This window comes from Ambystoma mexicanum, chromosome 3p (assembly GCF_040938575.1).
Source record: "Ambystoma mexicanum isolate Mex_15411 chromosome 3p, UKY_AmexF1_1, whole genome shotgun sequence".
NCBI classification, from domain to species: Eukaryota; Metazoa; Chordata; class Amphibia; order Caudata; family Ambystomatidae; genus Ambystoma; species Ambystoma mexicanum.
Genome location: NC_090925.1, coordinates 902,771,643 through 902,795,526, shown reverse-complemented (window position 1 = coordinate 902,795,526; position 23,884 = coordinate 902,771,643). Strand labels below are relative to the sequence as shown.

Genomic DNA, 23,884 nt, shown 5'->3' with positions numbered 1-23,884 from the left:
GCTATGCAAAGAATAGTAAGGAGGGATAGGTCGGGCATAGTGGGTTGGCCACGCCGCGCTTCCATGCGCCTAACAGGCGCGTAACAGGGCCTTTTCCTGCGGGCCTTCTCCGGAAGGGCCGCAGCCGGTGTCTTCCGCCTGCCGGCGGATTGGTGCTGTAGAAATGATCCTGGTCGCTAGGCAACGTTCAATGCCTAGTTAGAGCGGGCGCCATTTTAAAATCAGGCTAATGAGCACAAAGGGCTAAGAGGCCGTGGGGGATATTTACTGAAGCTAGTGTCGAGGGGGGCACGCCAAAAGGTGCCAGGCAGAGGTATTATGCCTCGTAACTGCGTGCTCTGCTCACCTCGTTCCGAGGGGGAGGCCGCCGCAGTGCCGTAACAGTGATCAGCTGTTTTCCTCCTCCGTAATGCTGTGTAGCTGCTGGTGCAGAGCAGGGCTCCTACCCTCTCCGTGGAATGTGGACTTCTCCATAAGAGATCATTGTCATTGTCTTATAGGGCAATGCTACTTTAACAGCCCAGGATGCACAGGTAGATCTCAAAGTTGCAACAACCCCTCAGCAGGCTTCAGTGTGGTGATAGCCTTGTGACAGAAGCTTTGCAGCATGTTTATCAAACACAAAAGCCATCTGCATTGCACTGAAAATCCCAAATGTGGGTGAAATGCATGTAGTTGCTGTTTGAAAGGTTCTCACCAATTAGCGGAGTGCATTTTCAGTCAAGTGATACGTGTCAGCAGCTGCACCCTCCCCTCTGCCCGGGTATACTTTTCGCCTCCACTCCTCACGGAGTGAGGTCAGAAGGGTGAATCTAGGAACCAGCTTCCACCAACAAGAGCTTTAACTCTCCCGGGTGAGCAAGAGGATTCCTCTTTCACTGGTGAACGGAATGGATCAGGATCCGATGGAGAAAGCAGGTTTTTCTTGTCGACGCAGAGTTAAGAGTGCAGTGGTGGGGTATAGCATGTTATGTGCTAACCCTTGCTGGGCGTCTACGCTGGCAAGCGTGAATAGTGGGGGCGTTTTTTGCCCTCCCTTGGTACACAGCTGCGTGGGCACACCTGCATGGGTTTGGACTGGTGCCGGAACTGTGGGGTGAGGTTGGCAGGGTGGGGGGGGCACTGTGTTGAGTCATTGTGCACCCCCCTCTTTGAATAAATCAATAGCCGATGATGTCTGCGCTGGTGCTTAGTGTGGTGGGGGTGGCTCTGGGTCGACCTAAATTTGGTGCGGCGGTGGCTCTCCCCGTGTGTCCCGGTGCACTGGGTGAAGGAATACTATCCGTGAGGGTTTCCACGGGTGGCGTCTGAGGTTGGTGGCGCTAGCATTAAGGGCTTGGACTGGAATGCGGGCGACCTGATTTATGATCACACATTTGGTACATGCTACTGGCTAGGTAACGTGGTCTTTTGGTGAGAGTTGGAGCACAGAGACTGGACTGGGTGAGTCACACGATTGCCGTGGTATGGTGGTTAGGTGTCTGGTGTCTGAGGCATGAGGCCAGGATTCGGTGCCTGGCCTTGGCCCTTCAGCCGGTTGTTATCAAATCCACACACTGCCGAATGCTGCCTTTGCCACGTATCTGTTAGGGAATCATTAGTTGATGTGTTTTTATTTTCACAAGTATCCACAGGTACTTGCATTACAGCCTGGGGTCCCGGGTTTGGATCCCGCTTTTGACACATATCTGTAAAGGAAGGATTGGTCAAGGTTCTTGGATGGTTATAAGTACCCGCAAGAGCGTGTGTTGCAGCCCTGTGACACGTTGGCTGATCCTGCTTCAGCAAATATCGGTAAGAAACCATTGTTTAATGGAAATGGGCTGTTTTTAAGTACCTATATGCCTGCTCAGCAATCCATTTCAGGGACACAAGGCATGCAAGCCTATTGTAAGAACAGTACATCAAGTAGGACATGGAACAGGGAAGTTAGTCTGCATTGCGAGCAGTGGGAAAGTATAGCAAAGTGATTCAAGGATGTAATTGTGGGGCGCTTTGGGAGCACTAACTTAAGTAGTGTTGTATAATGTACATATGCTTAATGGCAAAGGGGCACTGCACTTAGCTTGTACTTTAGATGACAGCATATAAGGGACTGGTTAAAGTGGCCTGTTTGTATAGTGTGGTACACCTTCTTGGGGGTTACGTAGCCACACATTGTTTCCTTTGCACGCTTTGATGGGGATATTTGTGCAGAGGACAAGGTGGGCTACGGGTGCTTTGTATTACATCATTGGAGTTAAGGTTTGTCAAGATTTGGAAGAGTTTTGACAGTTGGCACCATTGCCCCGGTAGCCTCGAATTAGGAGGGAATGGATTCTGTGGCGCAATGCATTGATTACTGTGGCCCAGGGGTTTTGAAGTTTTTAAGATGGGTAAGCTCATGGAAGACATGGTAAAGATAATGCAAGGTTTTGTGCAATTGGCAGAGGGGGCATCTGGGCAGGGAGGAATCAGAAGTGTGTGGGTGGAGGGGCCTGGCTTGCTCTTATACCTGTTGTATACGTAGAAGTGACAGTTACAAAATGGCACAGTGAGAGGAGGGAGTGCCGTGCTAGGGGTCCCAGCTGTACATAGTACACATGTACCGTAAGTATTGGCAGAGTGGGATGATGCACACGATTTGGTTAATGAAGAATGACTGGCATCCAAAAGATAGAATACCCCTCACCCCTACACACCTATATACTGGGTGAGAACACCCAGTCGAAATTTCAATAAAACTTAATAGAATCCATTGAGGACCCACAATTTCTTATAGCCAATCAATTAGACATAATTTTCCCTGCAATTTCACTTTTTCTTAAATTCTTCTTTATATTATGTAGTTGGCTCAACGTGTTTCGGGCTAGAATACCCTTTATCTCGAGCAGGAAGTTACATCTGTTAAACAACAAATAGTAGAGCATTAATTATATTTTAACCATAAACTTAGATAAAAGAGAGATATCAATGATACAATATTCTTCATAAATGTAGACAATTTCTGAATAGATTTTAACCCTTTGTTCTAAAGAGATGTAACAAGATTGGTCATGATTTCACCAAAGAGTGAGCATTTTTCTAGAGGAATTATTCTTAATAATTATAATATATTCTCAATCAATTATTATACAATGTAGTCCCCAAACAAAACCAACAAATCAAAGTGAAGGAATCTCACCCATCCTGTTAAATAACCAATATTATATGACCTGTCAATTATACTATATTATTGTGATTAAGAATGGTAGCCAATGCAGATCATAGAAGTTGATCCATTTCATAACATTGTCAAAAAAAGGACAGGGATTCTTTACCTGTTAGTGGAGCCTCTCATAAAACAAATTTAAGGAACAAGAATTAGAATGAAGTTTAGAGAAAGGGGGCATACATGCCATTGGAATAGTAAGTGAATATGTAGAAGTGTACCTGCTTAATGATCTAAGTAGACACTCTGCGTGTAGTTTGCCACTGTACAGAAATGGTTCTCACAGAACTGTAAACATACGAGGAAAGTGTGGACTGGCTGCAAAAGTGTTACCAAATGGTCTATCTATTGAAAATAGATGTGGCATTTGCTTAGGACAAAATAGAAGCGTCCCACAAGGTATGGTTCGATAAATAAAAGAGCTGCCATGCAGAACGCCAGCTAATATATGTCAAATGGCATAAAAAGTCATAAGGACGTGATGATGTCATCACGTGGTGACATCATTGTGTGAAGCTCGTAAAAACAACCAAATAAATGTTGGCATAACTGGATGAAGTACCAACCAAAACTCTGGACAAAGTACCTACTAGAGTTATGACACATGAAGATAGAAAGTCTCAATAACTTAATTGCATAGACTAAGATAGCAGTAATGAAATGTGCATATGTGCCAACGTTATAATGCCATGTTGTCATTATGTACAGAGTCAAAAATCCTGTCAATAGTATGTTGTCATGTATGTAAAGATAAAAATGAATAGATTCTGTGAGTTGTGAACATGTGATATATATCAGAACTAGCTAAATAGATGAAGATTTGTTTGCAATAAAAAAATCAATTGAATATGTTGTATTGTTTGTTTGTATAAATATCTATAGGAAACTAAAGAGAAATAAACATATCAGAGTATGATTGTAATATTGAGGCTCTTCTAGGAGGAGAGGGTAAAAGAGAATTAGTAGTACCCACTAAAGGAAATGATTAAATGAATCAGTGACGGGAGACTAAAATTACAAGGATGTGTAAGGGTAACAACTGGAAACCTCTACGAACTACTTTTGCATTCTTCATCCTACGGATAGAATGAAATCTATTCAATAGAATGAAAATAAATTGATGAAATAAAAACATAGTGAAAAAAGAAGTCGAAGTCTATATACCAATAGGATTTTGATAATCATCAATACAAAGCAATCACACAAATGAAACACTTGTGTATAGGCGCGTTACAAATGCCATATATCATATCATATCATAAGATGTGATTTTGCGTGAAAGGTAAAAAAAAATATCCGTAACATCATATTTTGATAGTATGGTTAATGCAATTTTGATCCCAACAGTGTATTTACAATTGCATATAAATTCCGAAGATTGTCAAGTTTGTACATATTTTCCAATTCCATGTCAAAAAGGAGTAAATAAAATCAGCCAATTATGATTAGGCAAGCCTTTTCAATCAAATGGTATACATATTCCCAGAGATTAGAATTCAAAATAAATTGAAGTTGTTAAAAGAGGGTACACTCTATAGTACTCATTCAAATGAAGAGGTAATGTCAGCCTGTAGCTTGATCTTGTTCAAATATAGCAGTGCAGATTAAATTCTTCATTCGTGCCTTTCAGAATAATGTGTCCAAAATATTCATCCAGTAAGCTTCTCTTTCTGCAAATTATTTGCCCATATCTCCCCCTCTGGTTGGTGTCCGTAAAACTTCCAAAATGATTCATCTGATCTGTGAAATGTTATGACCCTTATAAATAAAACGTCTGGCCACCAGTGATTTTTGGTTGCGTCTGCGTATGTTCGATTTATGTCCGATCCATCTCTCATGTGCTTTCCGTGTTTGTCCAACATATAGTTGGCCACATGGACATTTAATGGCATAGATCACATTAGTAGAATTGAAAGTTACATAATCTCTCCATTTAATTTTCTTGCTAGCACATGGATGCTGGATTGAATTTACCTTGAGAACGTTATTGCATTTATAGCAGTTTAGACAGGTGTCTATACTAGTTTTTCGTTTCCCTAATGTTTTCTGTATGTTGGATAATGGCTGTTCAGCACAAACCAATCTGGACCTAAAATCCGTTCCTCTTTTGCAAGCCATCACGGGTGCCTATGGGAACAGTTTTTGCAACTGTGGGTCAAAATGATACTTAAAATTTGTCTTCATAATTCGGAATGTCTGGAATATTGAGGGATATATAATAATGGGATGTCATTATTCTTGGGACTAGACTTTAGTGATTCCTGTCTGTCACTTCCGAATGCCTTTGAGTATGCTTTGGAAATTGCTTTCTCTGGATATTCCCTGGATTTAAATCTTGTAGTACGATTTACACTCTCTTCTTGATAGGTCACAGGTTCTGTGATAATCCTCTTTAGGTATAGAAGTTGATTATACGGTAGACATTTGACCATCGAACGATGGTGAAAACTGTCGTAGTTCTCTTTGAACATTGATCAACATCATTACATTTTGGTGTGCACTTGGATGCCTATCGACACCCAATTTGGTTCCAAGTTTCAGGGCCAGCCCTTCAACTGGGTCAGGGTTTATAGTGGGATTGCCAGTCACCCGAACATCCCCAGAAGAGGTGGTTGAACAAGGGGAGTTAACGGCTGGCATGGGGCAAGGTGAGTTGGTACAGAAAGCTAGTTACGATAGCTCCCCTCTTGTATGGGCAATCCACGTTGGCATGGCACTTGCCAAGACAGTTAAAGAAATGCATTTGAGCAAGGGAATTCTTTGATCTCTTCTCCCTGTTATCAATGGGTGATATCACTATTAGCAAGGAGGAGGAGAAGGAAAGACAGAAGAAGTATAGACCAGAGGAGACTATTGAGAATAGGACCAAGGTTTTTTCCCTGTTGTCAGCAGTAGTTATGGAAAAGTTCCAGGAACAAGGGGTGGCACTATGGAAATACAGGGATAACCTATGTGACAAATCGTGGGATTCAATCACTACTCCCCAGAGTTGAGCCCTTTCTATGCAATAATCCCCCTATGGGGTGGCAGCAATCACGATCTCACAGGGAGAGACCCCCTCTTGGGGACAAGCACTCCTGTTCCACAGAGGAACTCCCTAAGGCCTTCCAAATCGGACCAACAGCAACATAAAGGTTCCAACAAGACCTAACAGACAAAGACACTGTTTGTTATTGTTCCATGAGTTCCAAAGTCACACTAGAAGAAATGTTTGGCAAAAATACTGAGAAGAAGAAGAATGAGCGACTCATAACGATTGTCCATTGCTTAGAAAAAAAGGAATATTGTAACGAAGAATGGTGAGCGAATACTGAAGAATGCGCAGTGGAATGAGGAACAGAACTATGATCCTCCGCTGGGGAAGATTTAGTAACAGAATATAAAATTCCCAATGAGAAACGAAACCTTGGAGTTTCGAATTGACAGCATCCTGGAAGCCCAAAGAGACCGTGTTAACCTCCGCCGAGAGGAGGTATCCAGCTGTCGTGTGCGAGGAGCGGTGAGAGAGCTGGAAGAGGAGAGAAGGGGAAGAAAAACCATCGAGAAATAACCAGTCATAGGTGGGGATGTGACCCAGGAGGCGTTGACAGTGCAGTCCATCAACGATGCAGTGACCGCTGCAATGCTGTTCCTGCAGAGCTGCAGAGAAGAAGTAGAGAGAAGCAAAGCAAAGGTGGAAGCCGTCCTGAGCAGAGAAGGAGAAGTCCTTATTCTGCATGCAGGTGCGGTGACACCAACCTGTACGTAGAAAGGTAACGAACGGCGGGGCAAAGCAAGATAAACTTACTATGGGACCTGTCCTACTCGTCCCAGTGATACTAGAGATAGCCAAGATAGGAAGAGTAATTACAAAATTCCTCTCGCTTATTACGCTGCTACAAGAAGTAGTCAAAAAACAAGTATAACTGTGGGGTCTATTATACTGGGTCCAAAGAGAAGGAGAAAGAAACTCCTAATAACAGATATTTTAAGTCACAAAGATGAGGAGAACCAGAACAATATAAAGAGGGATTTGATTGCATAAGAGTTATTAGAGAGAGAGCGAGAGACAATTTCAAAGAAATTTGGGAGAAACATAAGAAGAGAAAAACCAGGAACCTCAAGAAGGAGAAGTGTTCCAACCTAAGGGAAAGGGGAACCAAAGACTTGGAAAATTCTCCCAGAGGAACTGAACAACCTAATACAAGAAATAGTCAAGAAATAGCTACGACTTAGATATTAAGGCTGAGAAAGCCTAACAAGGAGAAGGGAGTCATTCTCCTGGACATTAGTTATTTGTCTTAGTGGTAGGGTCAGTGCAGCTTAGTTTTCTGACAGAGGGCAGACTTTGTTTTGTACTTCACGACAGACGACAAGCACCCTAGTTAATTTTGTTAGGTATTGAAACTCCATAGATTAGGGACAGTGAGGCCTTTTTACTTATCATTCAATAAATCTGTTTCAACAATGAGGAACACTCCTATGTGTGGTAGGTCAGAAGAAGGAGACAGACCAGAGGAACATAGGAGGTACGGGACAACAGGGTGGCTAGCTTATGATAGGGACTTTCTGTTCAAGATGGCACAGGTCCTAGATATGACATAGGACCAGAGGAGATATAAGAACAGGTAGCATTCATGTGGGGTGAAAAGATAGGAACAGCCAGCATCGGGTGACAAAGGGAACGTACAAAGGGGGACTTGGTACACTAAATCTCGGGGCAACAAGAGAGAGGGGTGGCAGCTCTTTCGTCAGGACCAGATGGGAACAAGAGTTAAAGTTGGTTCCACAGCACAGTTTATCATCATCATAAAACTTTGATGCACTTTCAAGGCTTGTGCCGAATACATTTAAAACAACATAAGACATAAACACATTGATAAAATACGTAAAGAAATATTGACACATCATATAAAGTTTAAAAGTAGAACTGCATACGTAAGAGGGGACCAATGGCCCATCTATGTATCGATTTCCCAGCCTAAGTATCACTACAAATACTGTTGGCTCTGCGGGAGCTAATAGGTATTGCAAAGCCACCTAATGGTTCTGATACCTGCATGCCTAAATGGGAGGAAAAGGGTATTCTGCCTAATCTTTGTACATAATTTACATAGGATCATAAAGTGCTTAGTGTCCTCCTCTACTTGCAGGCAGGCAGAACTTTTGAGAGAGTCGTGTATTCTCCAATTGAATACCTTACCACTTGGCAAGAAGCCTAACCTAAAGTACGCTATAAGTGACCTACCATTGCAAATAATCCATCCTTTGAGCTGGGATAGAAATGATGGAATGCTTCCTATTCGACTGTTTTAGCAGTTTGTTTTCCCTCCTCTCTGCATCGCATATACATATTTCATTTCCCACTAATCAGCCCAACATCGCTTTTGGAGATAGTGCTCTGGTTCGTAAAATGTTCTTCTGCGTTCACTTTCAGCAAGGCCTTAAGCACATAGATTAGCCAGGGGATCCTGTGTGGGGTTTCTCTCGTCATAAAATCCCTCTGAATGTTATGGGACAAAACAGCTTCATTATTAGCACATGGTGACTAGTGATTAGTATTAGTCCATGGTGATTAGTCCACATTCAAATAGGACTTCATCTCAGCTCATAACTTATAAAGGGATGGTTCAGTTCCGAATGCATGGCAAAAAGCGGGGTCCAGCGCGGCAGATTGAGGAGACATCTAATAAAGGCATCCTCATTCGACATTTAAGTGGTCCCTCCCCTGCCATTTATTTGTGAATACCACACCCAAATAAGTAAACTGGTCCACTTGCCTGATTTTAATGTTATTCTGTTATTTAGGTCTATTGATCCCATGAATTCGGAATATTTGTTAATAAGAGCCTGCAGTGCTCTTGGCTTTCTGGCTACTAAGACAGCATCATCTGCGCAGCTCAGTACTGGAGTGTGTGCACCACTAATAATGGGAACGTTGGCGAGAGTAGCCTGCAACTCAGACATTAGTTTAAAGGTTAAACAGGAGTGGTGCCAAAATACACCCCTGTTTCACACCCCTACCTATATTGAAGTACTGTGTACACCCACTGATGGGTCTAAATTGGACAGCTGCCTGAGTATCGAAGTACAAAAACTTTATTACTTCAAATCCCACAGTGGACGCTCTATCTTGTTTTCAGTGGGACAGGTTCCGGAAGGCTTACTCGCAATCGTGCAGCCAGTGCCCCACTTCAGGATGGAGTGGTGGAGTCTGGTGGCGTGAACCAGATGTTCTGAGAACTGGGAGAGCATTCGCTCATAGTCGGAGAAAGGGCCAGGTACCTGCAGAGCTATGGTACGTTCAGGAGGGTGGCTGCTGAGACGAGTTAGGAGGAGCTTGTTGGAAGAGCAAGTACAGGAGTTTGTGTGTTTTGTGCATAAGGAGTATCGAGAATTCAAGAAATTGAACAGCAGGTCACCTGGCAGCTGCAGTATTTGACACCAAGCTGAGCGGTAAGGCTGACCCCACCAGAATCTTTGTAGTGCGGGCGGTGCTCAAGGGCTGGACCAATTTGGAGGTGCCGAAGGACGGTCGCTGTCCTACAGATTTTGCAATACTGACAAAGATCCTTGGTGTAATGCCAAAAGTATGCTACAACACCTTTCTGGTGGCATTGTTTAGAGTCGTGTTTGCCTTTGCCTTTTTTGACTCATTGTGTGTCAATGAGTTGGTGGCAAAGGGTAGAACGGATGCCAAAGTGAGGGCACTTAGTGTGAGTGATGCCCCTTTAGCACGGTGGGTTGATGATCAAAGTGAGAATGTCAAAAATGGATCAGAAGGGGGAGGTAGGTATATCAAGCTAAATAGGGTGAAAGATATACTTAGTTGTGCCACCACGCTGCTTTCGCAGTACCTGGCCATCAGAGCAGCCGGGGGCATATTTGCTGGTACACGAAGACTGTTCCCCCTTAACAGTTGTCCAATTTGGGACGGTGCATGTCATTGATGCTGTGGAGAGCGGGTTTGTTGAGGGGCACGGATGGTTGTCACATTTCCTTAGGATTGGGGCAGCCACAACGCCTTTTCAAGAAGGGATGTCTGGCCAGAAATACAAAGGATTGTTAAATGGGATTCAGACAAGCTTTATATTTGCCCAGGGACTTCAAAGACAGAGGAACATGGAGTAGGGTCCCATGGAATGGTGAAGTAGTGGTCAGGGGTCGGCAGGGAGGAAGGCTTAAGATGGCTAGAGCCATCAAGTACAGTATGACAACAGGTAGGGGTGACAGGGCTAGATGAAAAGTGGATCACTTCAAATTGTAATTATTCACTGTTTGATCACAGGGGTGCAGTGGGAATGATATTGGGCCTCATTACAACCCAGGCGTTAAGGGGTTAACGGCGCCGTAAAAGGTTGCGGCGCCGTTAAACCCTTAACGCCTGATTACGAGGTCCCCTTGCGGGTGGCACTTTAACGCCTGAAAACCAACCCACAAAGGGACCTAGGAGCTAATTACGGCACCGTAATTTACGGTGCCGTAATTAGCGCCTTCCCCAGTCCCATTGAGCCCGATGGGGCAAAAATGGGAATGGGGAAGGGCCATGGCGGCATGGGGAATTACCGCCCCGCCAACCTCGGAATGGGGCGGTAATTCCCCATTCCGCCATGGCGGAGTCGGTAAGTTACCTGCATGGACCATGGTGGTATTAGCACCATGGTCCAACGCCTTGGGTTGTAATGAGGCCCATTGACTTGAGAAGTAGCTGGGGCTTATCCAATGTGTACAGATAATTAAAATAACTTGAACAGAGTTTTCCTTCCTTGTGGGTGGTGGAAGTTTTGAATTAAGTGAACGTGTACAGTTGTCCACGTATGTGGATATTGATTTTTTCTGATTACCTCTAGCAGATGTGAATCTGTGGACCATCGGGCATTTGTTTGTGACATGAGTGTAAAGGAGAACCCTTCAGTGGCATCGGAGGGGTAGTGACAATGGGTTGAGGAGGACAAGGATGGTTTGGCTCAGTGTCTCTTGGATGCATTGAGCTGCTCTGCTGCCCACAGTTACTAGGCACTAGATAATGAGTGTGGCACATAATATCTTAATTATATCTTTGGAACGTGGTCTGCTCTTGCACTACATGCAGGAGTATAATGACCTTGTCTCAAACGTTGGGAGGGGGAGGGGTGGAAATAGTTTGGTCCAAGATAATCCACAGGGGGGAACAGCAAGGTGCGCAGTCAGGTAACGCAGTTCAGAGATATTGAGCAAGAAGGTTAATATGACTATGGAAACATTCATGCAGATAGAGGGCTGGGTTTCATGAGGAACAGGATGCTCAGTCAGAAGGATCCGGACAATTTCTCATCTGATGTGGTGCACTTATTGGAAGCCGGACATGATGTATGTCTGCTAGATTTGTTTGGGGCACTGTTGAGAGCAGGATGCAGGTAGAAAGAGATGGTGAGTATAGGTAACCTATGAGTGGGGGCATTGGGATTCGTGGGGGCTAGCCCCAAAGTGTTGCAGAGTTACGAGGCAATCCTAGCTGAGAAGGAGTCCTGTTGTGGATGCTAGCCGCTAGCAATCCCCACTGGCTGCAGGAGCCATGGCAGGAGCTGCACAGTGGCCTGGGGTTCGCTCTGTACAGTGGTATGGGAGTTAACAGTCTATTCCTGGTAGTAAGGCTACCAGAGGCAGGTGTTGACCCAGAAGGACTTAACCGGAAGTGACGTGGGTAACTCAGAAGGAATGTTAAATCGAAGCAAGGGTTCACTGGTTGGAAAGCCTGGGAATATTGTAAGGCCATCTGGGGAATCTGCATAGGACCTGGTTCCTTAAAGGCCTGGGTACTGCTAGGATCGCCTGTAATTTGACTCTTTAATAAATTGGCCTGTTGATTACAAACAAACAAACCAACGTCTATGGCCAATGCTTGATACTCCTAATCCCTGGCCTCAATGAAACAAACAGAAACAAAATGGAGAAAAACTACTACCCCTTTATTCCTCAAAAATGTGACAGCTGCCATAAAAAGCTAACGAATTGCAATTTTTGAAGTCAAATCCAAATTTCTTCATGAAAAAAAATGCAATCTTCTCTAAATAGAGTACCTTTCTCCTCTATTACCGATTTTCTCCGTCCCAGCAGTATCTCTGCTACCATTTTTTCATCTCTATCACAAGCTAATGCTTTTAACGAGTTCTTTGCAAAACAAAATTCAAAAATTAAGAAAAGGATTGACCAGACAGTGGAACCGTCTGTTGCTACAACAACCTCCTTCTCTGCCAGAGCTGCACAATTCAACATTAGTCCTGTCTCTCAGGACAATATTGCCATTCTTATGAGAATATCTGAAACCGACTAATGAAGCGCTCTATGTTTTTCCTACCTGTAGCAAAAGTATAAGCTGAAGGACTGGCCTACTACATGAAAACTTTTATTAACCACCGACTTGAACAAGGGACAGTCTCCTCTGAGCTGAAACTCTCCACGGTTTCACCTCTGTCGAAGAAGCCCTCTTTTGATGCAAATGATCTCCAAAATTATCGTCCAGTGGAGGGCCTCCTTCGGCTGGCCAACGTTTTTAGAAAAAAGGGTAACAAGTCAATTTATGTCAATCTGGTTTCTGTCCTCTGTACAGAACAGGGACCGCCATTATTTTAAAAGAGGTTGATAATGGAGAACTAATCATATTTGTAATGCTTAATCTCTCGACAGCCTTTGACACTGTGGACCATGGCATCTGGTTGTCCCATCTGGTGTTGTTGGGTGGAGTATCAGAGCAGGCACTATGATGATTTAGCTCTTTTCTCTCTAATGAGAGATGATATTTATCGGAAACAATTAAATTAAACTGTGGTGTCCCCCAGGGCTCTTCACTCTCTCACCCCTTTTTTTTTTAACCTTTCTCTTCAATGTTTAATGGCCATTTTTAGGAAACTTGAGCTGCATTTCCATTCCTACGCTGACGACTCTCAAATATAGTTGTGAATCAACAAGTCAGCAGACTTTCTTCACAAGATAGTACTCAGCCTTCAGGAGGTGGGGCATGGATGTCCCGTAATCGGGGCCAGCTGAACCCAAACAAAACAGAGGTGATTCTGTTTGGTCCTAAATATCTTTCAGTGGAACAAGCTAAGGGTCCCTTGCCACTCTGCTTTCTGGGGCCCAGGCCGGATTATGTCCCTAAAATTAAGAACTTGAGTTGTATCTGGCAATCGAACCTGGGCGGGGAGAAACCGGTCAGTGCCAAGGTACAATCGGTTCAGCTTCTACATTTGGTCTTACTATTTGTTCACCATCAAGACCAATCAGTTGTGGTTGGGGCACTAATCGATTCTAAATTAGACTGTGCTAACAGCACATTATCAGGCATTGTAGGCCTTCCTAATAGACAACTGACTCGCCATCAGAGGGCTCAGAATGCAGCAGTGCAGCTCATTTTCAAAGTCCCAAAATCAGCAGCAATTTCACCTTGGCGCAGAAATCTTCATTGGATCTCTATTAAGGAAGGGATTGACTAAAATCCTCTGTTTGGTATTCATGCGCCTACACAACTTAGCCCCATACAGACCTAGTATGTACCACTGCGTTCATTGTGATCCACAGACACACTCTTATTACTGATTCCTTCCTCCAGATGTGTTTTCACAAGTGATAGGCGCTTCTTTGTTTACGGTCCCTGACTATGCAACTCATTACCATAGGAGCTCCGGAGTAATACGGTCCTTTCCCAATTCTGGAAGGCTTTAAAAACACATATGTTAAAAAAACTGATCGACCTGGGGCCGTCATCTAGAGTGCATTATTGTTGGTTTTCTGGTGTATGTTATTACATTTCATGTCCTTCTGACCCTTGATACAGTTAATTCTGTCAGTTGTGTATTACACATTTGAATTCTGAATCATTTATAAGTTATTTGTAGAGAATATCCAGAAAAAAGGGGAGGGCCATAGTAGGGGCTAGCCTCTCTAAGCAGCTGTACACAACTTAGCCCCATTGTTAAGTTCCTCCTTAACTTGTCAATTACATGACCTAGGTTACCATGATTACGCACATCCCAATGCGTATATGACCCTTCAGCAGACCTGACTCTGCAATACACAAAGGACCTACATAAGCACGGAACCTCAGAGACTGAAACCCCTAACCTGAGGGTTCATTGCAAGAGGCATACCACAACCAGGAGGGATCTACCGATCCCACCACATGACTCCCCCTCCCAATCTCCTAACCCAACGCGTCCAGGACACACTACCAATTCCAACCCCGACAGCCAGACATCTCCACCGGATGCCTTCATCGATGAGATGCGATCCCAGGAGGGGCTATACACACAACTAGAACACCATTGCTACACAATTAATATTGAATCCCTCAATAACAGCTGACACAAAGCGCTCCCACTTGCTGCACATGCGCAAAGCGAGAGCTTTGGAGCTTTGTCTCACATGGACGCATGCGGACTAGCCACGACCAGAACACCATAAACAGGGAAACTGCGCTGACTTTTCATTACGGCCAACAGACTGAGGACGCAACAGCTCCACAAGAGATTAATTCCAGGTAAGCCAGCTAAAGCCCATCAGCACCGCATTAGCAGGCTCCCCCACCCTGCAAACGCGGACCATCAAATAACGGGAACATATGCGGGACAGCCCGCACACACCAGGCACAGCGGCTCCCTATCCCTAGGAACCCCGGGCACCACGAGACATGCCCCACGCCAGCACGACCTTGGGATCATCATCCGGACCCACGGCAACCGCATCACGCATATTAACACCTGGCAATCCCCTCACCGAGGCATGGGCACCCCATCAGGGCACCCTGCCGTACACATGGAAAGCACCTTCCCAACTCATATCACCTAGAAGAGTCACACATTACTCCCATCACACCATGACCGCACAGGGACATACTAGTCATGTGAAAGGGCACCCAGCCAACCCCACTGACCACTCCTGGACAGTACATAGTACCACTCCACCAGCCGAGCACATGACATCACCGGAGCACTTGCTCATGGCCACGGATGATACCCAACTTAGAACAAAGATGCAGCAGTGCACTTCGTGGATAGTGGCCCATGGTAGCCATGCATGCCAGACACCATATAAGCCATGGCTAACTCACAATATAGCACACTACCTGTAGTAATCGCACCAGCAGTATCCTAACCAGGATGTGTACATGCCCAAAGGGAACAGGCACATTGATTAGACATGCTAATACCCAGTTCCCTCCCCCAACGAGACGTCCTCCAGGGCACAAAAGAGTAACATGCCCACCCATTACTTACAGGGCCCATGAGGAGCCCAGCTGCGAACACACAGGACTTACTTAGATTCGATACAGGACCCCGTCAGGGGCAAGAGCCAACTACTAATTAGGTAAGATGATACCCCAACCTTCCATAATACGTGCAAATGTTCCGACTGTACCTAACTAACACAGTACTCTCCCTCTTCCTCCTCTCTCCTCCCCCATTGATTGACCAACAAATTGATTTGTTCATACCATAATTATATGTACCAAAATGTAATATGTGCTAAATGGAAAAATGTAACTGTGCATGCTCACCTGACTCACGGTCAATACAATATCACCCCACCTCGCACTCTGCACTTGCACACATATACCACTGTCACAAATGTCACCAAACCAAACATCTTCTGGATATATGTGTGTAATTTTAAACTTGCATCAGCCTTGATAAAGACCCACGAGGTCGAAACACGTGCCGGCTGACCACAATTGGGACTATAAATCCACACCCTAATTGATGAATAAAATCTGCACTTACCACTAAACGCAAATAGCGTGGAAAAGCTTCTTTTTCAACAATAAAAAACGGTGAGGTAGCCAGGAAAATCTCCCATATAGCCCCATTGTCATCTTGCAGAGAAACAGACCTAGTATGTACCACTGCATTCATTGCGATCCACAGACAAACTCTTATTGCCGATTCCTTCCTCCAGATGTGTTTTCACAAGTGACAGGCACTTCTTTGTTTACGGCCCCTGACTATGGAACTCCTTACCATAGGAGCTCCGGAGTATTATGGTCCTTTCCCAATTCTGGAAGGCTTTAGAAAAGCATTTATTCAAATAAAGGGACCCTCCTGGGGCTGTCATCTAGAGTGCAGTATTGTTGTGTTCTGGTGTATATTATTACATTGTCCTTCTGCCCTCGGATTCAGTTAATTCTGTCAGTTTTGTGTTATAAATGATTCAACATTCAAATGTGTAAGTTATCTGTATAGAATATCCAGAACAAAGGGGAGGGCCATAGTAGGGGCTAGCCTCTCTAAGCAGCTGTACCTCCCGCCTAGAAAGGGCGATAGAGGGGCATCTGGCATAGCAGGCTGCCCCTCTGCCCGGGTGTACTGTAGCCTGGAAACAGCTTCCAGCAACAAGGGCTTTAAATCCCCCGGACATGCAAGAGGATTCCACTTTCTTTGGCGACTGGGACGGCTCAATGCACCAGATTTGGACGGGGAGGAGTACCTACTAGGTAGAGTAGTTGTATTAGTGATGATTATTTTTTCTTGTCACAGATGCAGAATTTTGGGGTGATCCTAGCTGAGGAGGAATCACGTTGTGAATGCTTTCCGCAAGCATTACCTGCTGGGTGAATGAGACAGGGCGGTGTGACGGACACCTTAACCCTTATGGACAGTTGGACTCAACAACTGCACATTGCCCTGTGGTTTGCTCCTTACAAGGGTATGGTGTTAACAGACTGTTCATGGTAGTAAGGCTACCAGAGGCGGATTTTGACCCGGAAGGACTTAACTGAAAGTGATGTGGGTCACCCAGAAGGAATTTTAAACCGAAGTGAGGGTTCATCAATTGGAAAGCGCGGGAATAGCGGAAAGTCATCCGGGGAGGTTCATAGGACCGGTTTCCTTAAGGGCCTGGGCATGGTTAGGTTTGCCCGCAAGTTGACTCTTCAATACTGTGGCATGTTTTGATTCCAAACAAACAAACGTATGTGTTTATGTTATTTGTATAGAGTATCCGGAAAAAAGGGGAGGGCCATAATAGAGTCTAGCTTTGCTATGTAACAATGCATGTGCTAGTGGCACATAGCACGGTAGAGGTTGGGACATATGTGGGGAGAGTACATTGTGAGCATGGACGTGTGGATTACAAACCTAAAGGTCAACATGTAAGGAATACCTCCTCCAGAGAGGTGTATGATGGTCCTGGCATATCCAGAATGTTTTGAGTGGGGGATACACAATACCTTGCACCCCTAATTCTCACAGGATCTGCACAACAAGCACTAGTAGTACTTAAGACTCATTTCAAAGTAGCTTTGCCCAGTCACATGGCAGACCTGAGGAACCAAGTTGGGTTGGGAAACATGACCTCAAAATCACCTAGTAACAACAGCAGCAGGATGACCAAGGCAGGCCCAGAACTGAGCAAAGGCAAGACCCCAAGTACTTGCTATGCCCAGGCAGAGAAGTATGCAAACCAGAGCACATAGTGCTGGCTCGCAATGACATGACAGACACCATACCTGTTAAGGACGAGTGGATTTAGTGTAACCAAGGAGAGCAAATGGAAGGAACCTATGGGAACTATTTGAGAGGCAAGCATGGGCAAGGTACATTGCCTGCTGCCTATGCCACACCCCAAGTCTAAGGAAGCACAAGTGAAAAATCCTTGGATGGTGTGAAAGGCAAGGAACACATTGCATGTATGGATATGTGGCACGGAGGATTAAGTGGAAGAATCCTAGGTCTGGGAGGAGACTCTCCCCTGCATTACCCAAACCCAATACAGTAAAGGTTCAGAGAGAGATATGAGCACTAGGAACTAGTGGTTGCCTCACCTTACTCAATATATTCAGTGCACTTGCAGCCGGTTGGTAGAAACTATAGGGCCCGCGCTCTTTTTGCCCGAAGTGTAGATCAATGTAGTTTGGTGGGTGTTTCTACTCATGTGGCGCTATTGCATTTGATTGTATATATTCATTTCATTCACTCTGTTGGGTGTAGTAGATATAGTCCACACGTTTTTGCTTTCCATTTTATTGGTGATTTATTGAAATTGTGTTAATCTTCAGAGAGTGCCGACACGTGTTTCGACCATAAACAGGTCTTTATCAAGGTTCGGTTGGGGTTTCTCGGTACGAGAGATTTGATGGAGGCTTGTGGCCTAAAGCTGTGATCCATTATATTGTAGGAGATTTAGCAGGGCTTGTAGCCCAGGCTTACATTGTCCTTTCTGGTTTCGTGCATCTGTTTGCGTTGCTGTTCGTCCACTTGCTGATTGCTGTAGTCTACCGTCCGTGTGGTCGGAGAGCTATTGTCGATCAGCCCTATAAAATCATGGGGCTCCTTTTATAGGGCTGATCTACAATAGCTCTCCGACCACACAGACGGAAGACTACAGCAATGAGCAAGCAGACGAACGGCAACGCAAACAGATGAAGATGAACACAATTTCAATAAATCACCAACAAAACGTAAAGCAAAAACGTGTAGACTATATCTACTACGCTCAACAGAGTGAATGAAATGAATATTTATAATCAAATGCACTAGCGCCACATGAGTAGCGACACCAACCAAACTACACCAATACAGTAAAGCTGCACTATAGGGCAATGACAATTAAATCTTAAAGAGCAAAAATGCAATATTTTCAGGTAATTTGAACACCCATAGTGTTTTACTCTTTTTCTCTAAATCGGTAGTTAACTGGTTGCACAGTGACATCTTGGGTTTCTTAGTCTACTCTCACATTTCAGGTATTGGAGATTTTGCCTTGCATTTTTAAACCCACCATAATATTAATGGTATTTGGTAACCTAATGCACATCCAGCATTTCTGTAATAAAAGGCCTTGATGTGGAAGAAGGGCTTGGACAAAGAATGATTTGAAGCAGTCATAACTCAGGTTACGACTGTAACCCATATGCCTCACACCCCAGTCTCTTGGATCAAAAGTAGATATATGTAAAGTCCATTATACAATTCTCAGCCAACACTCTTATAACCGCAGCTATTGGGACTTACCTGAAGTGTCGATGACTACACCCCCAGCCTCTCGAATAATGACTGTGGCTGCGGCCAAGTCCCAGCAATGCAATCCAAACTGGTAATAGGCCTCTGCGGCACCAGACGCGAGGTAACAGAGTGAAAGCGTGGAGCTCCCTATTATGCGAACCCTAAAGTCACAGAGAGAGAAAAACAAACCGTTGTCACAGTGGCTGCCACTTACGTTCAAACAACATGCTGCAATTCATTTACATTAGAAATCTTTCTCTACACTTCTGCTAGAAATGACATTGATAAGAAATAAACCTCCTAAAAAATGTGATACATCCTGTTTAACGCAAAACACTAGATGCCAGAGAATGAAACATTTTTGCAATTGTTTTTTGGTGGCTACTTGGAACTTTTCATGTAACAATTTTAAGTTTACAGAGTCCATTCCAGGTGATTCATTAATTCCATTAACTGTGACATCTTCATTTAGTTTAAAATGTGTGATTTTGTTAAGCATGGGCCTGTTTGCGCATCAGAGACCTTTACATGATTCAGATGGTTTGGAATCCTAAGGTACATAATCATATATAACCTAAGGATGTTCAAAATATGGAGATTTTATGGGTGGGCTTTATTTTTGAAATTTAACACATTTTTCATTTTGAAATTGGCATGCCGACCTTTGTACCGAGTCAAACTTGTACTGTCTTACATTTGATATAGGGGCGAACACATACAAGGGATGCCAACCTTTCTAGCCAGTCGATCTTTTACAGCCTATCTTTTGGCACCGGGATCTTTTGGTTCGATGTGATAATGTCCCTGCAAAAATGTTGTCTGACAAAAATGGCGCCAAAAAATGGCCCTGGTTTGCAGGGACATTATCACATTGAACATGCGGGGGACACCCCCACAACCCCAAAACCTTTTTGTATTTTCCGGGAGAACGGGGGACACCCCCGGAGAGCGGGGACACCCCCCCCCAACCCCGGCTCCCCTTGGCCCCATATATATGGTCACCATATATAAAGTCGCCACCACCTGTTCCCGGCGACCAACTGTTGGGCGACCGTATATATTGGGATAATATTCCCGGATACCAATCTTTTGATGTAGGTCAAAAGATAGACAGCCATTTCAGACATCTGATTAAAGGGTTTGAACATTCATGGATAAAAACATCATTTCAAAGGCTTCTGGGATGCATGCTACTGTTCGATAGTGTCATTGTGAATCGTGTGAACCACAAAGACCTAGAATAAGCATGTCAAATGTACTAGAATACCCTACAAAGATCACATCAGGGTTATTCCTAGTAGGCTCTCTGAACAACGCTAGTTCCTGGAAGCAGAGTGTTGGTTGCTGAAGATTGCTCGATTGTAGTGACTAGACGTGTGCCTGATTGGGGTGCTTGTATGGAACTGTGTCAGACTGGGACACAAAAATAGACAGAGGAACGAAAGAAAGTGGGCCACATTCTGAATTCAAGACTTTTCACAACAAACTGCTTAAGTGCTACTTAGGGGCACACTTTTGTGCATTTCAAAGCCAATTGGTCCACTAACATTGGTCAAAAATCCTAGTCACATAGTGCACACAGACCTCAAAGTGATCCATATTTGTCTCTAAAGCTAGCATGTTGGTCTCATGAGTAGCACACGAGTGTGCCTGGTGGCTAAGCTCCCCATATCTGGTGGCGTAAGCCCCTCGTGCAGCATATCAACCAACCGGCTTGAATCACAACTCAACCGCAAAGAGAGGGCCTGCAAACAATCCTTCTCTTGTCACGCACCCACCCTCCGGAACACGATCACGGCATCAGTTCAGCGTGCCCCACAATTCTACAATTTCACAAATCTCGAAAACATTTCTTTTTCAACAGCATCTGACTAAGGGCTAATTCCATTCGACACACATGCCGACGCACAGACCTCAAGGTAGGTGTGCCAATGTGCATCTTTGTCTTAAAGGTAGCACAGATCCATCTCAATGTGTGGCCTGTCCTTGTGACTCTTCCCTAACACATCAATTATGAAAAACAAAAGGTATACACTGGACAGGGAGGTATAAAGAAAAGGTTGAAAAATATGCAAGACAGTATGAAGTGTTAGTATGTAAAATATGTAAATGGCGGAGAGCTGTCAGGGACTTTGAAAAATGGAAAAACAAATTTGCCACAAATGAAAATGAAAAACTTAGATACGTCCATTGGTTAAGAGAGGCACAAGCAAGGTAAACTGCCAAAAAACATTGGAATAGGAAGCTGGGGGGGGGAGACATAGAAGTAAGATTAGTAACAAATATTATTCAGATGTTGATATCGGAAGAATGGTCTGAAAATCTAACATATATGCACATCTCAGAGAAAACCTTGAGAGAAAAATAAATCATGGCTATGAATTTCAACAAGAGCGGCAACATGGTTCAATCTAACTACAGGCAAAATCAATGAGTACAAAATGTTCTACAGTTTGCACTTAGCCTTACTGGGGTCAAATACAATACCTGCAGGGCATCCACTATGTGTAGGAGACGGTACAACCTCAGGTGAGACATGCTCCCTATTTGGTGAACCGCTGCAAAGTGAGGTGATTACTAGTCTACAACATACTGAGGTACATCTGATTTTCTGGCCCTGTATTCCATCCGAGGACCAATAAGTCATGAACCTCAGAGAAGTAGAGAAAAGAGGCAGCTGCACATTAGATGTACAACTAGTAGATGAATCATTCATAAAGGAATACTTGATAGCTTTAAACTGGACGAAGGATGAAACACCACTATTGGCACAGAAAGTGACACATGGTTTCCATGGACGAAAACGGTGTCTTTCATCCTTATATATAAAGCTGAATGTATGTGTGTGTGTGTATGTTTGTCCTGCTATACAAATCCACACCGTTGAACCCACGTCTACCAAATTTTGCATCGATTCCTCTTTTGTCTGGGGCAAGATTGTAGTCTATGTTTGGATGCAAAAAATGCACTCCGTAGACACCCTCATTAACTGATGCTCACCGCAATTCACTACAGTAGGTACTAGGAGGAGGCAACATTTGGAAAAGTGTCTGAAGCAAAATGTTCAATGTGTTGGTTATTCCTTTGAAATGTATTACTACTGTTTATAGATTGAAAGTGTTTATTAAAGCATTTTTAAAGGGAATAAAAAAAAAATATTTTCATTTGTTTTTATCACGCCACTCCAAATATGGGAATGGCAAGGTTACACATATACTTAGGTTCATTCACGAGAAGAGAGCACAATCAATCAATCTTTCTCGGACATTTCCTCAAATGTGCTGAAGCCATTGAGTGACTGAAACTTGCTGCACAAAAAACGAACATCACTTGGAAAAGCTCCATCTGACGCAAAGCGAAAATCAATATCAAGAGCTTCTGAGACACAACAACAAACAGCAGCACAACTTGCCAACCAGCGGACAAGAGCAACTTTCTCCAGGGCAGATAAGATGCCAGAGCAAACTGAAGCAAGACTTGCTGACAAGAGGACAAGAGTGATATCCTCTAGGGCACATGAGACACCACTAGATCAGGACACGGGCAACGCCGGGCACCCGAGCTAGTTAGAGATCATTAATACTGAACATAAATGATTGTTCCATATGTAGTTCATAAATATAGGAAATTAGCTAGAATTTAGCCATACTCTCAACATCGACTAACTTCACTTTGTACTAAGAAAAAGAGTATGAAGATAAACATCAGGCCTAACCATGCATTCCTAAAATGATTAAGCAATGGCAATGGGTGTGAAGGAGGGTCGAGCGGAACATGTTCTTATGGTGGTTTTCGTTGAGTTTGTAGTTATATCTGTTATCATAACACTAACATATGTCCCCTTACTAAGATCCTACCCAAGCTTGTATGACTTTCTAGTGAGCAAATACAGCGCATTGAGTCAATACATGTATAGTCTTTATTCCAAATTGGATAGAACCTTTGTAATGTTACAGCGAAATAAGAACCAATGAACCAATGTGCATTTAAATCAACATCTCCTAATTCCAGACACGGGACATAAAGGAGACACTATGCGTATGCGTTTCTAAAGATCTCTAAACATTATTTGGATTTTATTAAAGATTGGGGAACTCTACTGTAGTTTGCATGGTCATCCAAGTGTGGACTGCATAGCCTTGGTTGAGCAACATGCTATACAATGGATACATGACAAAGTTGATGACTCATCTAATGTAATAACTCTGTGTGGGTTGTGCATATTTCTGGGGTTAGAGCAACAGAAATCAATTTCTAATCTTTTTTTTGATGGTCAATGCATGCCTTTTCCCACTATCCTATTCAGAACCCAACTCATCCATCTAATTATAATGAATCCATTTACATGGTGTTGAATAAAGAATGCATATGTTATAACTGTGTAATTAAGACGATTAAACAAATTAAATATATATCTTTATGACATTATAAGGTCAAAAATAATTAGTCAAACATAAAATAAAACGTATTTCACAGAGAGATTAAAACACAAGAAATAAAAAAAATCCAATAATTCTTACAATACAAGAAAAATACAAAAAACACCCAAAATCCTAATCTGTGTTCACACCCTTTAGAGTGAGAAAAGTTTATTAATCCAACAGATTTCCCTTTTAGCAAATTTTAGTGAAATATGTCCTTCGCTCTTCAGTATTCTGACAATTTCAAGTACAGCAAATTGAATTTGAACACTATAAGGAGAAAGAATAATGTATGTCTACTGGAGTTTTCACATTGGAGG

The 23,884-nt window shown here is 43.6% G+C and overlaps 1 protein-coding gene across 1 annotated transcript in view; it reads right to left on the bottom strand.

Moving 5' to 3' along the window:
* Window positions 1-23,884, bottom strand: part of IMPA2 (inositol monophosphatase 2) — a 452,625-nt gene that overhangs the window by 12,647 nt on the left and 416,094 nt on the right. The window contains exon 7 of the mRNA XM_069652140.1: window positions 19,153-19,304. Within this exon, the coding sequence (XP_069508241.1) occupies window positions 19,153-19,304 (152 nt within the window). The remainder of the gene's footprint in view (window positions 1-19,152; window positions 19,305-23,884) is intronic.